The sequence below is a fragment of the Triticum urartu genome, chromosome 6A (assembly GCF_056163025.1).
Source record: "Triticum urartu cultivar PI428250 chromosome 6A, HENAU_Tu73, whole genome shotgun sequence".
NCBI lineage: Eukaryota > Viridiplantae > Streptophyta > Magnoliopsida > Poales > Poaceae > Triticum > Triticum urartu.
This window is the reverse complement of record NC_141878.1, coordinates 527,507,309-527,528,033: the sequence shown is the minus strand read 5'-3', so window position 1 is coordinate 527,528,033 and position 20,725 is coordinate 527,507,309. Positions and strand designations below refer to the sequence as shown.

Genomic DNA, 20,725 nt, shown 5'->3' with positions numbered 1-20,725 from the left:
ATTTCCTTAAGTTCCTGGCTAGTCTCAAATAGTTTGTTGAACTTCCAGCTGAATCTGATCTCTGCGCTAATGACACAACATGTGATCTAGTATCTATAAGGCTTTGGTGAAGTCAGGGGCAAAAGCCTCTTCGCATCCGTACCTGGCCATGGTCTAGTCTTCCCACACAAAAAGAAAACATGGGTATTTCGTCTAGTAGTGTTATGAAAAGAACCGCTCTATCGGCCACGTGAGATACTCACTCAGTTTTTTTAGTCTTCGTATAAAATTTGATCAAAGTCAAACTTTGTAAAATTTGACTAACTTTATATTAAAAAATATCAACAGTCATAATATGAAATAAATATTATTAGATGCATCATGAAATTATTTTTCATACTATATAGTTTTATTATTGTAGATCTTGATTTTTTAATATATAATTTCTCAAATTTTGTGTAGTTTGACTTCAAACAAATTTTATATGTGGAGTAAAAGAAACGGAGGGAGTATGTGATAAATCCACCCAATAAAAAAACCGCTCTGTCTGGCTAGGGTACGGCCGGACATCCATTACCACAGTCCACCTACCCGCCGGCGACGGCGCCCTGAAAAACAACCGCCCCTGTAACAAATTAACAATCCTCCCGGCCGTCAATTCCGAATCACAGCGCCGCGAAAATTCCTGGCCATGGTTCTCAAGCGTCGCCGGAGCGAGCGTGCCCACGCCGATCGCCTCTACAGATGCGACAGCTCGAAGCGCATCGCCCGCAACAAATCGGCGGCGCTGGAGACCATCAACGGGTTCTACGCGGCGGCGCTGGACAGGCTGCCGCTGGACGAGATGCCGGCGCTGGCCCCGCGCCTCCTCAAGGCTGGTCTCTGCGTCGGCTTCGCCGACCCCGTCTCCAACATCATCGTCAACACCGTCTCCTCCTACGGCCGCCGCAAGCCCGCGGTCGCGGCGACGTCGTCCACGCCCGACGACGGCGAGAAGGAGAAGAAGAAGGCGAGAAAGCGGCGACGGAAGGCGCTCTCCCGGGCGGTCTCCGGCACCGGGAAGGCCAAGCGCTGGCCGCCGCCCCGCCGCCTCCTCCGCGACATGCCCATCGCCGAGCGGTCGCTCAGGGCGCTCGTCGCGTTCCTCACCTGCTACTTCCCCCGCCTCCCCGCCTGCGAGGCGCTCGAGTATCTCTGCCTGGCCAACGCCGACCTTCTCTCTGCCGTGCGGCTCGTCGAGGAGGACCGCAACTCCAGCGGCAGCTTCAGCTTCGCGTCCCGGACCACCAAGACGGCCCTCAAATGCGCCGCCTTGGCTGCCTGCCACCCCATGCCCAGGGCCCTCGTCAACAGGTCCTACTCGCTCGCCTCTCGGATGGAGCAACTGTCCCAGCTCCTGGCGACCGAAGGCGGCTGCCTCTCCTGCAACGCCATTGACAGCATCCACGCATTGCTGAACAAGCCCCGGCAGAAGCTTGAAGACCTCGCCGGAGTAACACCGACACAGTTCCATCTGGAGCTGAACAGGCCGCCGCCGTTCGTTCCTACAAAAGCTCTGCGGAGCACCCTGCTCCGCAAGATCTACGGATTCTACCTCAAGGCACTCGCGTTGCTGCCGACGGACGGCCTGCGCACGCACCACCACCGGGGCCTCCTCAAGGCTGGCCACTGCTACGGGCCATTGACGGATCCCGTCTCCAACATTGTGCTCAACACTCTCTGGTACAGCACGACGTTCCCGCCGGCAGGAGGGCCCTCTCAGGCCACCATGATCTGCTCACGCAGCCTTGTTCTTGTCGCATACCGCTCCCTTCGTGGCCTTGTTGCTTACATCCGCGCTTACTTTCGCACGATGTCTGAACACCAAGCCATGCATTGTCTGCTCTTCACAGAGGTCAATCTCTGGGGAGCAATGGAAATGGCAAGGCAACAGGGACACACCGAGGGAACTATGTTGAGTCAGTACAGCGCCTACAAGGCTGCAGCCACCGCAGCGCAGCACCCAGAACCTGATGCCGTTGCAGAGTTTTTCATGTCATCCTTTCCCATGATGCCTCTACCCATGGAGGATGGAGAGACATTCGTATTGGATGTGGATCGCATCCAGCAGCTGCTGTCTGAATACTGTACCGCTCTCGATGATTCAGTCCGGAGTACAGTTCCTGTGCTTTCAGAGGGGGGATCCAAGTTCCTCTCGTGCATTCTGAGAGATTTCCACGAAGAGGAACGCTTTGTCTGTACGAAGGTCAATGCCATGCTGAAGAAATACACGCAGCGAACTGGGGTATGTTTATTTGGTGCCTCTTCCTCCATTACGGCCCCTTGCTTTCTTGGCGCCCAAAGAAAACTCAGCATTCTCACATCAACTTCTTGGCAAGGCCGAGAGATTTGCATTCTTCTGACACGGTTCCTATACTTTTCTTTGCTGAGTGCTCCAATGATGAAGATGCCGTTGATGAGCCGTCATGTTGGCCGGTCACAGGACATCCTGGTATATATGATTTCTCTCCATTTGAATAATCTACACCGTATGTTCATCAAAACATGTGTTATTAGCTTGTTACATATGTTCCTTTAATCCTTTTGACAATGTCTTCTGCTAACCAGATGTTACCTTTTACTAAAAATATATGACGTCAAGGAAAAAAGGGATGTCTGAACCAGATGGTTTTCTTTAATGAAAATCGGAGGGGGAGGCCCTTTTTATGATCAAAAAAAGAAGGGAAAAAGGGATATAATAAGGCATCTGACCTGGATAGAACTTCTGTTAACACTTTATGCACATCTATTTAAATGGTGTCACAGTAATAATGTGAGAAAAAAGACCTCGCCATAAAAATACTACTGATCTACTCCCTCTGTTTCCAAATATAAGTCTTTCTAGAGATTCCAACAAGTGACTACATACGAAACAAAATGAGTGAATCTACACTCTAAAATATGTCTACATACGTCCGTATGTTGTAGTCCATTTGAAATGTCTAAAAAGACTTATATTTAGGAACGGAGAGAGTAATAAGTAATAACATTCTGGCACTAACACCACCAGCAGTCCAAACACCCGTGGCAGTGTTTCACTCAAGTCCGTAGAATTCATAACCTATACAAACTCATCCAAATTGCCACTGTCCTTGAATTTATCGTCACATGTAACATGGCACAGATAACTGATGGTATCTGAGAACAACATATGATTAAATTTGTCTTTTAGAGCTTCATCATTACAAGAAACATTCTGAGCATGCTCCGAATTGCTAGGCTTGAACACATTTTATACATGCCACTGACCAGTGTTCTTGTGTACATGTGGTTGTCTGCACTTTAGCTATATGGTGCTGTTAGGGATTTACCTCTTCTTATCTTAGTGCAGGCTATGAAGTGATGATAATCTTTTATTCACACAGATATTTTCTTGTTGCTTGAACTGATGATTGCTTTTCTTCTTTTTGTGGAAAAAGGCCGTTGTTATTACTGTGAGAGAGAAGGTGCAAAGATTGTACATCCAGATCTAGAGAAGTATATTGGGCGTGACACCGACTTTGAGCGTATGGCTCGCGGTGACCGCAGTAGCACGACCACTGAAGATTCTATCAGTGATGGCGAGTTTATAATTGATTCTGCTGTAGACATATGTGAGGAGGATTGCATCTATTTTGATGCCGGTAGGGACGCCAAGTTTGCAGAGTTCTTGAATTCCCGTGGTAGGACTATGCAGGGTCCCAGACTCATTTAGTATACTTTCAGCTTCAAGCCTACTTTGTTACCTTCGCTTGAACTCTGCCCGGGATGTTGCACAGATCTTAGGTTCATCAAGGATGCTCACATTTTCTATGCGAGGGTATACATCGATCATCCGTTCAGTACTGTTGGCGATGTTGGCAAGGTCAATGATTTCCTGTGTCCTCTGTATTTCTTCAGTGTTATACATTGCTAATAGGGAAGCGTTTTCATACTTCGATAGCATGTCTGCATGTGTTATACGTATGTGAATCAAAGTTTCCGTTGGGAGTATGAAGAAATCGCTGTTAACAAAGCTAGCTAATAGACGTGTACGCTTCTGACTAGATTAAATGTTTGACTGTCACCCAAATTAACATCACTCGACTGATCATCAGACACTTCCTAATTCCCCTGTAAAAATTAGGCGCTCCCTAATTAATTAATTAATTAATCAATGTGCTAGCAAGCTTTACCAAACTATACTACTATCAAAGCATAAGGTCAGAATGTGAATGTTGTCGTGGGCGCCTTGGCGGGTGCCCCATGGAGGTCGCCGGCATGATGGCCTCTGGCGCCGGCAAGACGGCCTCGCCAACAGCAAATTCAGAAGACGTCGACGCCGCCGCCGCCGCCGCCGCCCTCCCGTAGGACTGCACCACCAGCACGGACGCCTTGGTCTGGAAGTCCTTGGACACAAGCAGGTCCCCGATCGGCCCCAGCTCCGGGCACTCGCTCCAGTCCGACATCCCCGCCGTCAGCCCCGTCGCCCCCGGCGTCCTGCTCACCAAGAAAAGGTCCTTCCCGGCCGCCTCCACGTTCCGTATCTCCGCCACCATCTCGCTCGCGTTGAACACCCCCCTCTCGCAGTACTCCACGCCCCCGCCGCCGGCGTTGGCCCGGTCCAAGAACTCCCGCATGCACCCATCGTCGGCCTTGCGCTCCTTGAGGGCGTCGAACTCGCTCGACGTCATGCTGCCGGCCCTGCCCTTCTGGACGAAGCGGATCACGGTGAGGCCGACGGCCGGGTTGCGCGCCATGCGGGTGGCCAGGGCCACCACCTCGCGGTCGTCGCGCCCGCCGAAGAAGAGCGCCGCCACGCGGTACGCGCCGGCTCCACCCGGCGCGGTGCCGCCGCTGCCGAGGCTTCGGTCGACGAGGATGGCCACCGTGCACGGCGAGCAGGACTGCACGCTGGCGTTCAGCGACTGGATGGCCGGGTGGGACACCTCCATGCCGCCGTCCACCGACCGGTGCTTGTGGAACGGGAGCACGATGAGCGCCGAGTGCTGGTCCTCGGCGGCGGCGGTGATGTCCTCGTGCATGGACGTGTACGGCGACACGGCGGCCATGGTGCGCGCCATGACGCCGCCTGGCGCGTGGTTCTCCACGTAAGCCATGAAGGCGTGGGCGATGTGCTTGAACTGCATCTCCACGTGGCTCCGGCCCTGGTCCGAGAACTCGGAGGAAGAGGCGGCCGGGGCAGCGGCGTTGATCAAGAGGAGGGCCGAGGCGCGACCGGCAAACTCGATGAGGTGAAGGGCGTGCACGGCGATGGGTGAGCGCCGCGAGGGCCACATGACGTCGACGAGCGTGATGGCCGCGGGGGCGTCGCGGGGCACGTGCACGCAGGCCAGCACGCGGAGCTCGGCGTCCGGCTGCGGCCACGCCACGGTGCGCCGCTTGTAGAAGACGAGGCGGCGTGCCGGCTTGACAACCATGGTCAGCAACGGGCTCACCAGCGCCGTGATCAGCGCCGACATGAACACCAGCACCGTGAACGACTGGTCGCTCATGATCTGCAAGCAGCAGAGAAAGACATGCACGCACGAATGAGCAACAAATTGATGATTGTCCAACAATACACTATGGTAGAATTAATCGACTTAATTGAAACCTTTTTGTTTCTTGCAATGTTGAGGATGACGAGCTCAATGACCCCCTTGGTGTTGAGCAACAGCCCAATGGACGTGCCGTCGTGCAGCGGCATGCCGAACCCCGCGGCCACACCGATGCAAGCGACCACCTTCAACACCGCCGCGGCAAAGGTGGCAACCATCAGCAGCACGGCGGCCTCCATGCTGGTAACTTTGGAGGTGTCCGTGCGGAGGCCGGACATGGCGAAGAAGAGCGGGAGTAGCGTCCCCACCACGTAGTCCTCCACCTTCTCCACCAGCTCCACGCCGACGGGCCCGTTGGGCACGGCGAGCCCAAACACGAAGGCCCCGAAGATGACGTGTGTGCCCCCGGCGTCCGCCACGAGAGCTGCCACCATGACGCCGACAAGCACGGCGCACTCGCGCTCCTCACCGATGACCTCCCCCTCGGTGGTTGCGCGTTGCGCCAGCCGCACGAGCGCGGGCCGGACCAGGAGGACACTCGCGCCGAAGATGACAAGCCCCGATAGGAGCGTCCACACGGACGAGAGCAACCCACTGTCCTCCGCGTACAAGAGCGCCGTGGCGACGGTGAGCCCAGTCCACGCGATAGTGTCGTTGATGAGGGCGGTGGAGAGCGTGATCTGGCCGACGTCGGTGCCGGCGAGCTTGAGCTCGGCGATGTTGCGGGCCAGCACGGAGAAGGCGGTGGAGGCGAAGGTGGACCCGAGGAAGATGGGAAAGGAGAGTCTGTCGACGAAGCCAGCATTCTGACGGGAATCGTCAGTGCCGAGGGCGACGTAGCCGGTGGTGGCGCCGATAAGGAAAGTCAGGAGCGCCGACGCGCCGGCGAACCAGAAGCTGCGGAAGCCGGCGCGGGTGATGGTGGGGACCTCGATCTCGACGCCGATGGTGAAGCTGTAGTAGACGAGGCCGAGGAGGGCCATGGAGTCGAGGATGAAGATGCTGCGCGGGGGGAAGACGATGTCGGTATAGTGCGGGAGCCGGCCGAGCACCGAGGGCCCGAGAACGAAGCCGCCCTGCACGCATTGATGCATGGCAAACAGTCAGCCGTCGTCGTCGCCATGGATGATGGACGCGTGCATGCACGCGGTGATCATGGAGACGGGCCGGCGTACGAGTATCTCCGAGATGTAGCGGGGGAGGCCGAGCGGGGAGAGGAGGAGGGTGGCGGCGCGGGTGGTGGAGGTGATGAGGAGCATCTGGAAGAGGATGAGCGGGAGGGAGAAGTCGAGAGGGTTGTCGCCGGTCCAGATGCCGCTCATGGTGATCTTGCTCGGGTCGAAGCAGGAGAGGTGCGTCCTGTTCGGCGACATCAGGTGCTCCCATAGGTCCAACAGGGGGTCGCCCACCGCCGGCTGCGTCGTCATCGATCGTTTCCCGTCCTCGGCCGGCCGTTCTGCCAACTCCAACCCCGGCGACGGCCCGACGGCGGCGGCTTCACGGTCGACGGTGACGTAGCGATCGTTCGATGTACTGCATGCCGGGGGACGGAGAACCTGCGGTGAGGAGTGATTGTTGGGCCGTAATTTTGATAGCTCCTTGTTTCAGCCGGATGCATGCAACGCCATGTTGTGCATAATAACGACATGCCGATGCCCTCGGAAGCGGGCCGTGAATGGGTTCCCACACCACATGCGTATACATGGAGCTGCAGCATGAATGTTTTCTTTTCTTTTCTTTTTCCGTATAGCGTGAATCGAAATTTTGATCCAATCTCCACCGTCCTCTTTCTTTTAAAACTGTGATGATACAACATCTTAATTTTTTTGCGAGTGAAATAATGTATTACTCAACTTAAGCAGTTCATACAATCAATCATAGCTAGCTCCATAGCATCCGAAGGACCCGAACCAATCCAAGTCATGGTTCTGCCTCCTACACGAGCAAATTTGGCTATGCTATCACTAACTTTATTTTGGCTACGATCAACATGAGTAATACAAGAATCACGAAGAGACATAAGGTGTCTAATCTCCATAATAAGCGACGGGTAGACCGATCTATCAACTTGAAAGCAACGATTGAATTCATTTCTATCTCCACTAGAAGGTCACTTCTCTGTACTGCGAACGACAGTCCTTCCATACAAGCACTCAACTCCGCTTCGAGAGAATCTCGACATGAAAATAGTTGCCTTCATGAAGAAAATATGATCACACCTTTGTCATCTCGAAGTACCATACCAGAACCTGCTGAGCCGTCATCACCATATGACCCATCCGTGGATAGCTTGACCCATCCAGATTTGGGAGCACTCCACTTAGGACCATTTTCTTTTATTATCGCATGTGGCTTGGCAGCAAAATTATCACATGATACAACTGATTTTCCCTTACTTGTTTCAGAGGAAAGGTCCACCTTAATGCCAATGATTGAATCAAGATAGCTCACCAAGAAACGCTTTGAGGCCTCCATGGGCGGCGGCGGTTGATGATGAACCACCTCGTTACGGATGTGCTACGCCTGCCAAAGCACCATAATGCTCTGTTTGGATGTTTGCATTGGGAGCCTTGGCATTGCATTGGGTTGAATACCAATATCAGAGTATATTCATATTGAGATTGAATGCCAATATTTTTGTTTGGATGGTTAGGTATTCAGAAGACATACTTGATATTGAGGTTGAATGCCAAATGTTGTTTGGATGATCAAAGTGAGAAATTGAGTGGAGACATGCTGGCCGCCGGAGATCGGGATGGAGGCGGGGCTGGGGGGTAGCGCCGGCTGCTGGAGCTTTGGGGTGGAGGTGGGCGAGATGGGCTACCTGCGCCTGGCTGCTGAAGCTCGGGGTGGATGCACGCTGGTCGCCGAATCTCGGTGTGGAAGCGGGGCGGGAGGGTGGCATCGGCCGCTGGTGCTCGGCGTGGAGGCACGCCGGCCGCCGGAACTCGGGGTGGAGGCGAGGCAGGAGGGTGGCACCGGCCGCAGGAGCTCGGGGTGGAGGTGGTCGGCTAGGCTACCTGCGCCTGGCCGCTGGAGCTCGCGGTGGAGGCAGGCCGGCCATCGGATCTCGGGGTGGAGGTGGGCGGGATGGGGTGCATGCGCCGCCGCCGTTCCTGGGCACTCACGGGCGAGACCTGTCTCGAGTGGGGATGGGAGGAACGATCCTGGCTGGTTTCTAATACCTACCGATGTCGAGCACTTACCCGTTGAATTGGGCTGGGCGTTTTTTGCGTTAGCAAAGCCTTGCTCGATATCGAGCCCGAATGCCACACACGAATGCCAAGGCCAACCAAACGGTGGCATTCGGGATATTCGGCCCACACGAATGCCAATACCCAATACCAGGCCTGAATGCTAACATCCAAACGGAGCATAAGCAACATTGAACGCTCAATATCAGGAAGAGGCTGTAAAGCATGTAGCAACCATTCTTTCCCATTATTTTGCATGCTGCTTATACAAGGCAATGACCAAGCTTCTGCCATTACGTCCCAAAGAACCCTTGACAACGTACAGCGACAGAGTGCATGAAAACTATCCTCGGATTCAGTTCCACATACCGGGCATAGATTATTTATTTCAAGGCCCCGAATATGTTTGTTTCTCCAAGTCGGAAGAGAGTCTATAGCCACACGCCAAGTAAAGTTCCGAACACTTGGGGGTATATCAGTGGACCAATGAATTGCTAGCAAGATCGCCAACCATCTAGGCGCAAACTTGAGCCAGTAGACGAGCTTCTATGTGCCTTCAAAACCGAACTGATAAGAGCTCCTAACAGAAAACACGCCATACTTTCCTGGACCCCAAGCCAATGTGTCATCTCCTAGCCGTGGCGACGCACGAATTTTCAAAATCTCTACAACATCCGCCGGAAGGAAATATTGTTGTAACAACGCAAGATTCCAGGAGCCATTCTCATTGAGCAAGTCCGAGACAAATCTGATTCTACGCATTCCTTGAATTGTTATTGATTTATAAGAGAAGGGTCATGGGATCCAATTATCATGCCACACTTGTATACTCCTTCTGTTTCCCACCCTCCAGATTAAACCCTTTTTCAGAAGGTCAAGACCATATGCAATAGCTTGCCACGAAGAAGATGCATTCCCAAGAAACACAATATCTTCAAGTTTACCATCCGGATAATACCTGGCCTTCAAAACTGGTGCACATAAACTATTGGGTTTAGAAATCAGTCTCCATGCTTGCCGAGCTAATAGTGCTTGGTCGAAGATACGAAACCAGCCCCACCTTTGCATTTTGGTTGCATAAGTTCATCCCAAGCACGCTAATGAACTTTCCTTTTGCCCATCTCAGCTCCCCAATAAAAACCTCTTACCATCCTAGTAAGTTCATCGCAAACCGAAAAAGGTATCTTAAAAACTCCCATTGTATAAGTAGGTAAAGCCTGAGCGACATACTTAATGAGAGTCTCCCTCCCAGGCTGGGCGAGGAGACCATCTCCCCACTAAATCAACCGTTTTGTTAAACTCATCTGGATATTTTGAAAGCGCCCTTTTGACATGCGTCCATCAGGGGTAGGGAGACCAAGGTACTTCTCTTCAAAGACCAGACTAGTAACTTTAAGTACCTCTCTTACTTCCATTTGAGAATCAATAGGACAAGCAACACCAAAGAGAATAGAACACTTATCATAATTCAAACTTTGTCCTGTTGCATTACTATAAAGATCCAATGCCATCTTCACTTTTTCGGACTGAACACGTGACGCCTCAAAAAATAACATAGTGTCATCAGCAAATAGCATATGTGAAATCCCAGTAGCTCTTCTACACACCTTAACCAGAGTAATATCACCCAAAGACACATAATGCTTAAGAATTGCAGACAAGCCGTCAGCCACAAAAAGGAACAGAAATGGAGAAAGAGGATCGCCTTGCTGAAGCCCACGCGTCGGTGCAAATGAATCCAAGAGGGCCCCATTAAGTTTGACAGAATATCTCACTGATGTGACACAAGGCATTATCCAGTCCACCCACCGGTGAGAGAAATCCAACTTTTGCATCACCTGCTTCAAGAACTTTCAGTCCACACTATCATAAGCCTTTGAGAGATCAAGCTTATACAACATCTTACTTCACGCCACCGAACAATCACCGACGGACGATCCAATTTTCTACTCCTAAAGGAGTCTGTAGGTCGTTTAGTTTATTCGCATGCAGTCATTAATGCCTAAACATCGTCTTAGTTATTGATACGTCTCCAACGTATCTATAATTTTTGATTGCTCCATGCTATATTATCTACTGTTTTGGGCAATATTGGGCTTTATTATCCACTTTTATATTATTTTTGGGACTAACCTATTAATCGGAGGCCCAGCCCAGATTTGCTGTTTTATGCCTATTTCGGTGTTTTGAAGAAAAGGAATATCAGACGGAGTCGAAATGGAACGAAATCAACTGGAGAAGTTATTTTTGGAAGGAAACACACCTGATGGACTTGGACCCCACGTCAGAAGATACGGGAGCTGCCCACGAGGGTGGGGGGCGCGCCCACCCCCCTAGGGCGCGCCCCCCGTCTCGTGGGGCCCCCGTGGCTCCCCTGACGTGCTTCTTCTGCCTATATAACTCCATATACCCTAAAACTTCCAGAACGCAAGATAGATTGGGAGTTCCGCCGCCAGAAGCCTCCGTAGCCACCAAAAGTCAATCGGGACCCTGTTCCGGCACCCTGTCGAAGGGGGCAATCCCTCTCCGGTGGCCATCTTCATCATCCCGGCGCTCTCCATGACGAGGAGGGAGTAGTTCTCCCTCGGGGCTGAGGGTATGTACCAATAGCTATGTGTTTGATCTCTCTCTCTCTCATGTTCTTGATTTGGCACGATCTTGATGCATCGCGAGATTTGCTATTATAGTTGGATCTTATGTTTCTCCTCCCCCTCTACTCTCTTGTAATGAATTGAGTTTCCCCTTTGAAGTTATCTTATCGGATTGAGTCTTTAAAGATTTGAGAACACTTGATGTATGTCTTGCCGTGGATATCTGTGGTGACAATGGGATATCATGTGATTCACTTGATGTATGTTTTGGTGACCAACTTGCGGGTTCCGCCCATGAACCTATGCATAGGGGTTGGCACACGTTTTTGTCGTGATTCTCCGGTAGAACTTTGGGGCACTCTTTGAGGTCCTTTGTGTTGGTTGAATAGATGAATCTGAGATTGTGTGATGCATATCGTATAATCATGCCCACGGATACTTGAGGTGACATTGGAGTATCTAGGTGACATTAGGGTTTTGGTTGATTTGTGTTTTAAGGTGTTATTCTAGTACGAACTCTAGGGCTGTTTGTGACACTTATAGGAATAGCCCAACGGATTGATTGGAAAGAATAACTTTGAGGTGGTTTTGTACCCTACCATAATCTCTTCGTTCGTTCTCCGCTATTAGTGACTTTGGAGTGACTCTTTGTTGCATGTTGAGGGATAGTTATGTGATCCAATTATGCTATTATTGTTGAGGCAACTTACACTAGCGAAAGTATGAACCCTAGGCCTTATTTCCTATCATTGCAATATCGTTTACGCTCACTTTTATCACTTGCTACCTTGCTGTTTTTATTATTTCAGATTACAAAAACTATTATCTACTATCCATATTGCACTTGTATCACCATCTCTTCGCCGAACTAGTGCACCTATACAATTTATCATTGTATTGGGTGTGTTGGGGACACAAGAGACTCTTTGTTATTTGGTTGCAGGGTTGCTTGAGAGAGACCATCTTCATCCTACGCCTCCTACGGATTGATAAACCTTAGGTCATCCACTTGAGGGAAATTTGCTACTATCCTACAAACCTCTGCACTTGGAGGCCCAACAACGTCTACAAGAAGAAGGTTGTGTAGTAGACACCAAGCTCTTTTCTGGCGCTGTTGCCGGGGAGGTTAGCGCTTGAAGGTATATCTTTAGATCTTGCAATCGAGTCTTTTAGTTTCTTGTTTTATCACTAGTTTAGTTTATAAAAGAAAACTATATAAAAAATGGAATTAAGTTTGTCTCATACGCTTCACCTTTTTAATATCTTTCGTAAGTATGATGGAAAGGATAATTGTGCTCAAGTGCTAGAAGAAGAAATCTATAAAATGTTTGGCACTAAATATTTGAATGATGAGCATGATTACAATGTTGTTAGTATGAATTCCTTGAATATCCATGATGCTAATGACACTACAGGAATCCAGTACTTTGCCGTCTGCCATGGCGGACGACAAAGGCAGGGACGGCTGACGGCAAAGCACTTTGCCGTCCGCGGCGGACGGCAAACAGTGACGGCAAAGATAGGGTCGGCAAATAGGTCCTTTGTCATCGGCTTTTTATGGCGGACGACAAAGAGCCCTTTGCCTACAGCGGCTGACGGCAAAGAGGGGGACGGCAAAATGTTGCACGTCCGCCAGCGTCACTCCGTTAGGCGGCTAACGGCGGCCTTTGCCGTCCGCCGGCAGACGGTAAATTTGAGCGCCTCTTTGCCGTACGCCAGACGACGTCAGCTATACGTCAGCGCCCGCTCTTTTTTGCCGTCCGCCCGGCAGACGGCAAAGGCAAAGTCTTTGCCATCAGCTTGGCTTTGCCGTCCGCCACGGTAGGCAAATTGGCCAAATGATCCATCCCCAGGAAGCACAGGTGGGCGCCACATGCCCCCTTTGCCGTCTGCCACCAACGGCAAAGGGGTCTTTGCCGTCTGCCGCGGACGGCAAAGAGCCTGCACTGCCTCTTTTTTGTTCTGTTTTTCTTATATCCAACAATTATCACAACAAATATTTCACAGCACATATATATCCATCCATCCATACATACTAGGTTGCACATAGTTCCATCGATCCATACATATTACAATATGCAAAGTTTCATCATAGCAAGCGAGCAGAATACAAGAAGTGCATCAAAGGAAAAAATAGGAAAAAGCAAGCAATCCATCATAGGAAGCTGGCTTCCGTGAAGTGAATGAAACCTGCAAAATGACAAATAAGAAAGTTAGAAAAAGAAGAGTAGAAGAAAAATTAGACTAGAAGAAAAAGAATAGAAGAAGAAGACTAGAAGAAGAAGTATATGCCATATATTAGCTAACTTAGGTGAAATGTATCGTTTATGAGCTAACCTAGGTGAAATGGGTAGTTTATGAGCTATCCTAGGTGAAATGGATCATTTTGGAGCTAAGTTAGGTGAAATGGGTCGTTTATGAGCAAACCTAGGTGAAATGGGTCGTTTATGAGCAAACCTAGGTGAAATGAGTCGTTTATGAGCAAACCTAGGTGAAATGGGTCGTTTATGAGCTAAGTTAGGTGAAATGAGTCATTTATGAGCAAACCTAGGTGAAATGGGTCGTTTATGAGCTAACCTAGGTGAAATAGGTTGTTTATGAGCTAACCTAGGTGAAATGGGTCATTTATGAGCTAACCTAGGTCAAATGGGTCGTTTATGAGGTAACCTAGGTGAAATGGGTCGTTTATGAGCTAACCTAGGTGAAATTGATCATTTTGGAGCTAACTTAGTTGAAATGGGTCTTTTATGAGCTAACTAAGGTGAAATGCCACGTTTTTGAGCTAACTAAGGTAAAATGGATCGTTTTTGAGCTAACTTAGGTGAAATGGGTCATTTTGGAGCTAACTTAGGTGAAATGGGTCATTTTGGAGCTAACCTAGGTGAAATGAGTCATTTTAAAGCTAACGTAGGTAAAATGGATCATTTAGGAGCTAATCTACGTAAAATAGGTCATTTTAGAGCTAACTTGGATAAATTGGACACTTGTAAGCTAACTAAGGTAAAATGAGTCATTTTAGAGCTAACTTAGGTAGAATGGATGGTTTATGAGGTCAGTAAGCTTATTAAGTCATTTTGGAGGAAAAGAAGCTAACTCTAGGTCATTATGGTAAGCATATTGGAGGAAATAAAGCTAAGTCTAGGTCTTTATGCATTTGTTAAGCAAAACACTAGAGAAACTTACCGTGATCACGGAGGTGTAGGAGCGGGCTGGCTCGCGCCGGTAGCTGGAGAAGTAGCGGGCTGGCTCGCGCCGGTAGCTGGAGAAGGATCATGCGATGCGTTTCTGGAGTTAAGCTGCACCAAAGATCATTTCCAATGTCTCGTTAGCATCATGACACTCAAATGTTAAGACTAGCAAGTAATGTCCATTCAAATTAAACTCACCGTGCTCCCAGGAGCAATCACTGGCATTGGCGGAGCAGTCTGACCGGACTTCTCGCACACAGACTGCACATTTGGTTTTCACAACAGAGTCATACTAGTTAGTAATGAGACTCAAATGTTAAGACTAGCAAGTAATCTGCAGAAGAAACTTACCACAAGGAGCTCGTACATGGCCCTTGCCTGCATGTCATTCCATGCCCTCTCCTCCTCCAACATCTTTGTCGTCCTCTCCTCCAACTCCCGCTGCCTCTCCGCCGCCTCCGCCAGAAGTTTCTCCGTTCTATCTCTCTCGCTTTGTATAGCAGCCTGCAACACCACTCACATGACCATTTGTAATCATTGATGGAAGCGCACACAATGTAATGGAGAAAGATAGCTGAGTACGTATAACTAACCTTGAAGGCGAGTTGGACTAGCCGTTCACGAGGCCTTATCTCAGGAGCGGAGCTCGACTGGCGCGCCTTGATCTCCGGGAGAGTGCTAGGACAACGGATAAGTCCATCTCCTATGGCTATGGAGCCATGGGACCTCCCGCCACCAGATATCATCAGCAGCTCTGTATCAATGGGACCCTGGCTCGGGTTAAAGTCCTCCCCTTTCCTCGCCTTCCCCTGATCTCTATATTGCACGAGCTTGTCGTGGGCGGAGATGTTGGTGAAGTTCTTTGGATCATCGAGGTCAGACGCAGAGAATGCCTTGACTTTCTTGTAAGGGCCAGTGTGGGCCATGGCATACAGGTCGTACACCTCTGGCACCTTATCCGCCTTATTGTAGCGTGCCTGAAAGAGAGAAACAAAGTAAATTCGTAATTAAAGGGCTAAAGCTAGCATGATGAATGAATTGCATGAATCATGAAGCAAACCACATACCCAGTTCCGCCCGTACTGAAATAAGTTGGAGCTGCCTTGGTGGTGTGGCACACCTTCCATTTGGGCACGTTTGTCCTTGGCCTCTTTGTGGGTGGCCAGCCATTCTTTTGAGCACCACGCATTGACCAACACCTCCCAACAATCCATCCGATCCGCACACCATCTCGGAGGGGCCTAAGTTAGCAAATAGAAACTTGAGCGCTACGGCTATGAATTACTAAATGAAGGAAGTAAGTACAAGGCCTTAAGAATTACCTTCATGTACTTCTCCTTACTCAAGAACTTATCGCGGCACTCCTGCTTGGGCTTCTTGATACCATGCCCGGCGTAGTAGTCTCGAACAGCCTGCACCCGAACCTCATGCCGTAAGTTCTGAAGTAGGCGCTTGCACTCCTTGTGGATAAAATGATCCGCCTCCTCCTCGTATCCCTCCTCACACCTGTAGAATGTCTGCAATCAAATGAGACAATATTGATTAGTACAATTAATAACTAGCTAGTTGAAGATTTTTAATTGTGTAAAGGAGCAATTACCCAGAACTTTCTGATCACGACGTCTGCCCTCGTCTTGCACAAGACACCGTCGATAATCTCACCCAGCGGGGCCGGGGCAGCCAAGTAGTGCTCCCAAGTCAATCCAACTTCTGGAAGCCGACCCTCACCAGGCAACGTGACAAACCCCGGGAAGTTTTGCCGAATCAGAACTCCAAGGACGGAGTTGGGCCGGCGGACACTTTCATGGTGGTCCCAACCCCTGCAGCATGACAAGGCCAACACATCAGTTATTTGAAGAAATGTGAATGCAGAAGGTACAAAAAGATTAAATGCACTTACCTCTCCCCATCAGGGAAAATCAACCACCTCTGCTCGCGGGTCGCCGGCACGGACGGGAGCCGTGTAGCACCACGCTGGTAGACGTTGCCCCCTCCTCCCCCTCCTCATCAGTCGGCTCCCTGCCATCATCAGCATGGCCACTTGGCTCCCCGCCATCATCAGCATGGCCACTCGGCTCCTCAGGCTGACCCGACCAGGTACCCCATCCAGATGTGTGCTCCTCCGGGGTCTTGTGGGCCCAAGTCTCATGGGTCGAAGGCCCGTCGACCCGAGGCTCGTGGGCCGAAGACCCGTGGACCGGAGGCTCGTGGACCGGAGTCCGTGCAGCCTCCTCCTCAGACGAGTCCACCCTAGCAGTCACGTGCTCGGGTGAAACAGCTGGGGGCGGCGGCGAGGAAGGCACCGTAAGAGTCACCCTACCTCCTCTCCCGCGACCACGTGCTCCACCTCGTCTCTTCTTCTTACCTCGTCCCCTGCTGGGCACCGCGGTCGACGAAGAAGGGCCCGGCGGTGTCGCCATACTGTCCAGCAACGCTCGGCGGAGAGGTGCGTGTGGAATGGAAGACCTCGCACCACGCGCCGATGAAGAAGGGGCCTCGGCGCGCTCCCGACCAGCGCCCACCATCTTTCAACACCTGCCATGACAAAGAATAAACGAAATTAGTACAACATAAAAAAGTACCGACATGAATAATAATATGTATATCACTTAAGTGTATCATCATCAAGTACAACATAAAAAAATTGAATACCTGACACTACTAATAATCTCGATCAGTATCATCAATAAATGCATAATCATCATCATCACTATAATCAATGATGGGCTCATAGGGTTCATTGGCATCAACATGTGCAAGGCCACCTTGACGTAATCGGTCAAGCATTGACAGGTCATCCGCAACAGTAACCTCTTCTTGTTCCAGCTCTTCTTGTTCCTCCTCTACGGTGATGTCGGATTCATTGCCGCTATCTACTTCAATGTTTTGGGGTGAAGTATAGCGGTTCTTGAAACGCTTTTTGGAAAGACGTGTCTCTTGGAAGAATTCTCCTTCATATGTGTCTGGGTTAATGTGAGGTTCATAATCCTCTTCCTTTGGGGGAGAAAGTCTAGCACGTGGCGGCACTTCATAAACGACATCCCAACCTTTCAGATTTGGATTAGTTTGGCAGGCCCACGGTAGATAGAATACTTGGGTCGCCTGTTGAGCCGTAATATAGACATCAGGAACATCTAAATGGGTGCTTTGGTTGATTTCAACTAGCCCTATATGTTCATGAGTCCTTCTAGTCTCCTTCGGCTGAAACCAATAACATTTGAAGACTACGACATTCGGTGGGTTTTCACCATAGAACAGAAGTTCATAAATTGCTTCAACTCTCCCATAATACTCGGTACCTCCTTCGCCGATAGCAGATACACAACAATTTGTAGACTTTCGGTCGGCCATAGATAGCTCTTTGCCATAGGTACGAAAGCGATACCCGTTGATGTCGTACTTGTCAAATGAACGGACCTTATAGTCAAATCCATTAGCGACTTGTCTCAATTCGGCGTCCATAGACTCTGAATTAGCCTACAAGTTTAATATGAAAGGATTGTTGCATTATGCACAAATTAGCGAATGAAATGAAATTGTCTAATAGAAATTACCGTTTGTTTGAACCAAGAGATGAAACCGGGATAGCCGCCTCCTTGCTTTGCGAGAAGCTCATACTCTTCGACGGAATCCTTTTGGATCTCCGCTCCATACGAGAATATGGCGACGTATCGACTGTATGACATATCCAGGAATAAGAGCAGTTCAAAGGAAATAGAAGTTGCAAAACAATGTACTGAGAACATACTCGATGTACGACCGCACTTCTATCAGGTTGTTGAAGATATACAACGAAATGGTCCACCATTCTTCGTTATCCAAAGATACTGGATGTGAAACACTAGCTGGTGCGAGATTACCTTTGAATAGGCTGAGGTTGGATCCACCTTTTTTAGGCTCGTCAGCATTGTACCGAGGCTTCGGATTATGCAAATGACGATTTTTGGCTTCGTAGTGCGCTGTTATGAAGTTTGCCGCCTCCTCTGTGATGAATGCCTCAGCCATCGATGCCTCAATTCTACGTTTATTTTTACATTTTTCTCGAAGCGTCTTCTGCATCCTCTCAGTTGGGTAGCACCAACGATTTTGCACGGGCCCCCCCAATCTTGCCTTGGTCGGGAGATGCAAAATCAAATGCTGCATTGGATTAAAGAAGCCCGGTGGAAAGATCTTCTCTAACTTGTAGATCAACTCCGGCGCCAACTCTTCCATTTCTTCTAGCACGCCAGGCGATAGTTCTTTCGCACAAAGAACACGGAAGAAATAGCTGAGTTCTGCCAGTACTAGCCATTCATCCTCAGGGATGAAGCCACACAACATCACCGGCATTACCCGCTCAATCCATATGTGCCAATCATGACTCTTGAGACCAAATATCTTTAGTTTATCAAGATTCGCTCCCCTCTTTAGATTCGCTGCATACCCATCGGGGAACATCAACTGCTGTTGCACCCACAAGAGAATTTCCCTCATAGCCGGCCTTCCAAGATTGAACCATGCCTTTGGCTTCGTCCAGTTCTGCTTTCCTTTCGGTTCTTTCATGTTTTGTAACGGCCTATCACATAGCGCCTCCAGATCGACTCTAGCCTTAGTATTATCCTTTGACTTCCCATCTATGCCGAACAATGTACCAAAAAGTGCCTCGGCGATATTCTTCTCAGTGTGCATCACGTCGATGTTGTGTGGGCAAAGGAGGTCTTTGAAGTAAGGCAGATCCCATAAGCATGTTTTGTGAGTCCACGCGTGCTTAGTATTATACCCCTTGAAGTCCCCTGGACGTTGTGGATCTGGCTCGAGAGCGTTTAACTGATCTAGGGTCTGTTGGCCTGTCAATGCAGGTGGTGCAGAGTTTTTGATAACTCTACCCCTGATGAAGTTCTTCTTGTCTTTCCTGAACTTATGGCGAGGATCCAGGAACTGTCTATGCATGTCGAAGCAAGAAAACTTGCAACCGGCCTGAAGCCAACGAAACTCAAGAGCTCCCTTGCATGTGGGGCACGGGAACCTTCCATGCACACACCAGCCAACGAATAGCGCATACGCCGGCAAGTCATGCGTCGAGTACATGTACCAGACACGCATTATGAAGTTCTGTTTGCTAAAGGCGTCGTATGTCTTGAACCCATTATCCCAGGCTTCTTGCAATTCGTCCTTAAGCGGCTGCATGTACACATTCATATTTTTCCCTGGATAGTTGGGTCCTGGAATTATCAACGTCAGGAAAATGTTCTTTCTTTGCATAATCTGTCCGGGGGGGAGATTGCGTGGAAAGACAAATACGGGCCAACAACTGTATTGGGCTGCCGTCATACCAAACACACTGAACCCATCCGTGTTGATGCCGACTCGAGGATGCCTCGGATCTGCCGCTTTGTTAGCATGTAATTCATCAAACTTTTTCCACGCAACACCATCCGATGTGTGTACCATCATCAGATTCCCATCTGCATCTAGTTCGGTTCTTTTGCCTGTTTTGTGCCATGCCATCTGTCTGGCCGTCTCTTCGACCATGAAAAGACATTGAAGTCTTGGTACGATTGGCATATACCGAAGAACACTAATGGGGATTTTGGTCTGTGTCTTCTCACCCATACCGTTGTCTACCACAATATACCTGGAAGACTTGCAAATGGGATAATAGTTCAAGTTCGCATAGTCAAGCCTAAATAAGGCACATCCTTTCTCACAGGCATGCATCTTCTCATAGGGCATCTTCAGTGCACGGAGGATTTTGTCCGACTGGTACAGGTTTGCAGGCATTACATGGCCTTTGGGTAGAAAGCGTCCAAATACTGTCATAATTGCGTCATAGCATTCTCTGCCCAAGTTGAACCGAGCCTTCAGAGCCATTACTTGTGAGATGGCATCCAACTAACAAAGCTCAGTGTGCTCGTGGAGCGGACGTTTTGAAGACTCCAACATTTCATTGAAGGCCTTTGCAGATTCCTCCATCTCCTCGTCCGAATCCCGAGCATCATCATAGTCTTGCACCATGTTTTCCATCCCGGTACCATGCTCGTCGGTGTGACGACGATCCACCTCAGCTCGGTCACGTTGGGCAGACTCACCATGAAATGTCCACACCGTATAATCGGGCGTAAAACCACTCTTCTGCAGGTGTTTGCCCATTTCAGCCTCTGTCTTCTTTTCCCAATTGCCGCACCGGAAACAGGGGCACCAGGTTTTCTTTTGGCCATTTGCAAATGCGGCTTGCA

The 20,725-nt window shown here is 49.7% G+C and overlaps 2 protein-coding genes across 5 annotated transcripts; one reads left to right on the top strand and one right to left on the bottom strand.

Moving 5' to 3' along the window:
* Nucleotides 1-553: 553 nt before the first annotated feature.
* Nucleotides 554-3,931, top strand: LOC147966074 (uncharacterized). 4 transcript variants are annotated; one of them, XM_087528617.1, is made up of 3 exons: nt 554-2,263; nt 2,426-2,507; nt 3,438-3,931. In XM_087528617.1, the coding sequence occupies exons 1-3, from the start codon at nt 671-673 to the stop codon at nt 3,710-3,712; spliced, it is 1,950 nt and encodes a 649-aa protein (XP_087384743.1). In that variant the 5' UTR covers nt 554-670; the 3' UTR covers nt 3,713-3,931. The 4 variants fall into 4 exon arrangements, with proteins under 4 accessions (XP_087384743.1, XP_087384745.1, XP_087384742.1 ...); XM_087528619.1 differs by having other exon boundaries at nt 2,426-2,470; nt 3,438-3,624; XM_087528616.1 differs by having other exon boundaries at nt 554-2,507.
* Nucleotides 3,932-4,049: 118 nt separating this feature from the next.
* Nucleotides 4,050-7,162, bottom strand: LOC147966073 (cation/H(+) antiporter 15-like). Its single transcript, XM_087528615.1, has 3 exons — nt 6,713-7,162; nt 5,594-6,613; nt 4,050-5,495 (listed from the first exon to the last, which is right to left on the bottom strand). Exons 1-3 carry the CDS (start codon nt 6,962-6,964, stop codon nt 4,188-4,190), a joined length of 2,580 nt encoding a protein of 859 aa, XP_087384741.1. The 5' UTR covers nt 6,965-7,162; the 3' UTR covers nt 4,050-4,187.
* Nucleotides 7,163-20,725: the final 13,563 nt, after the last annotated feature.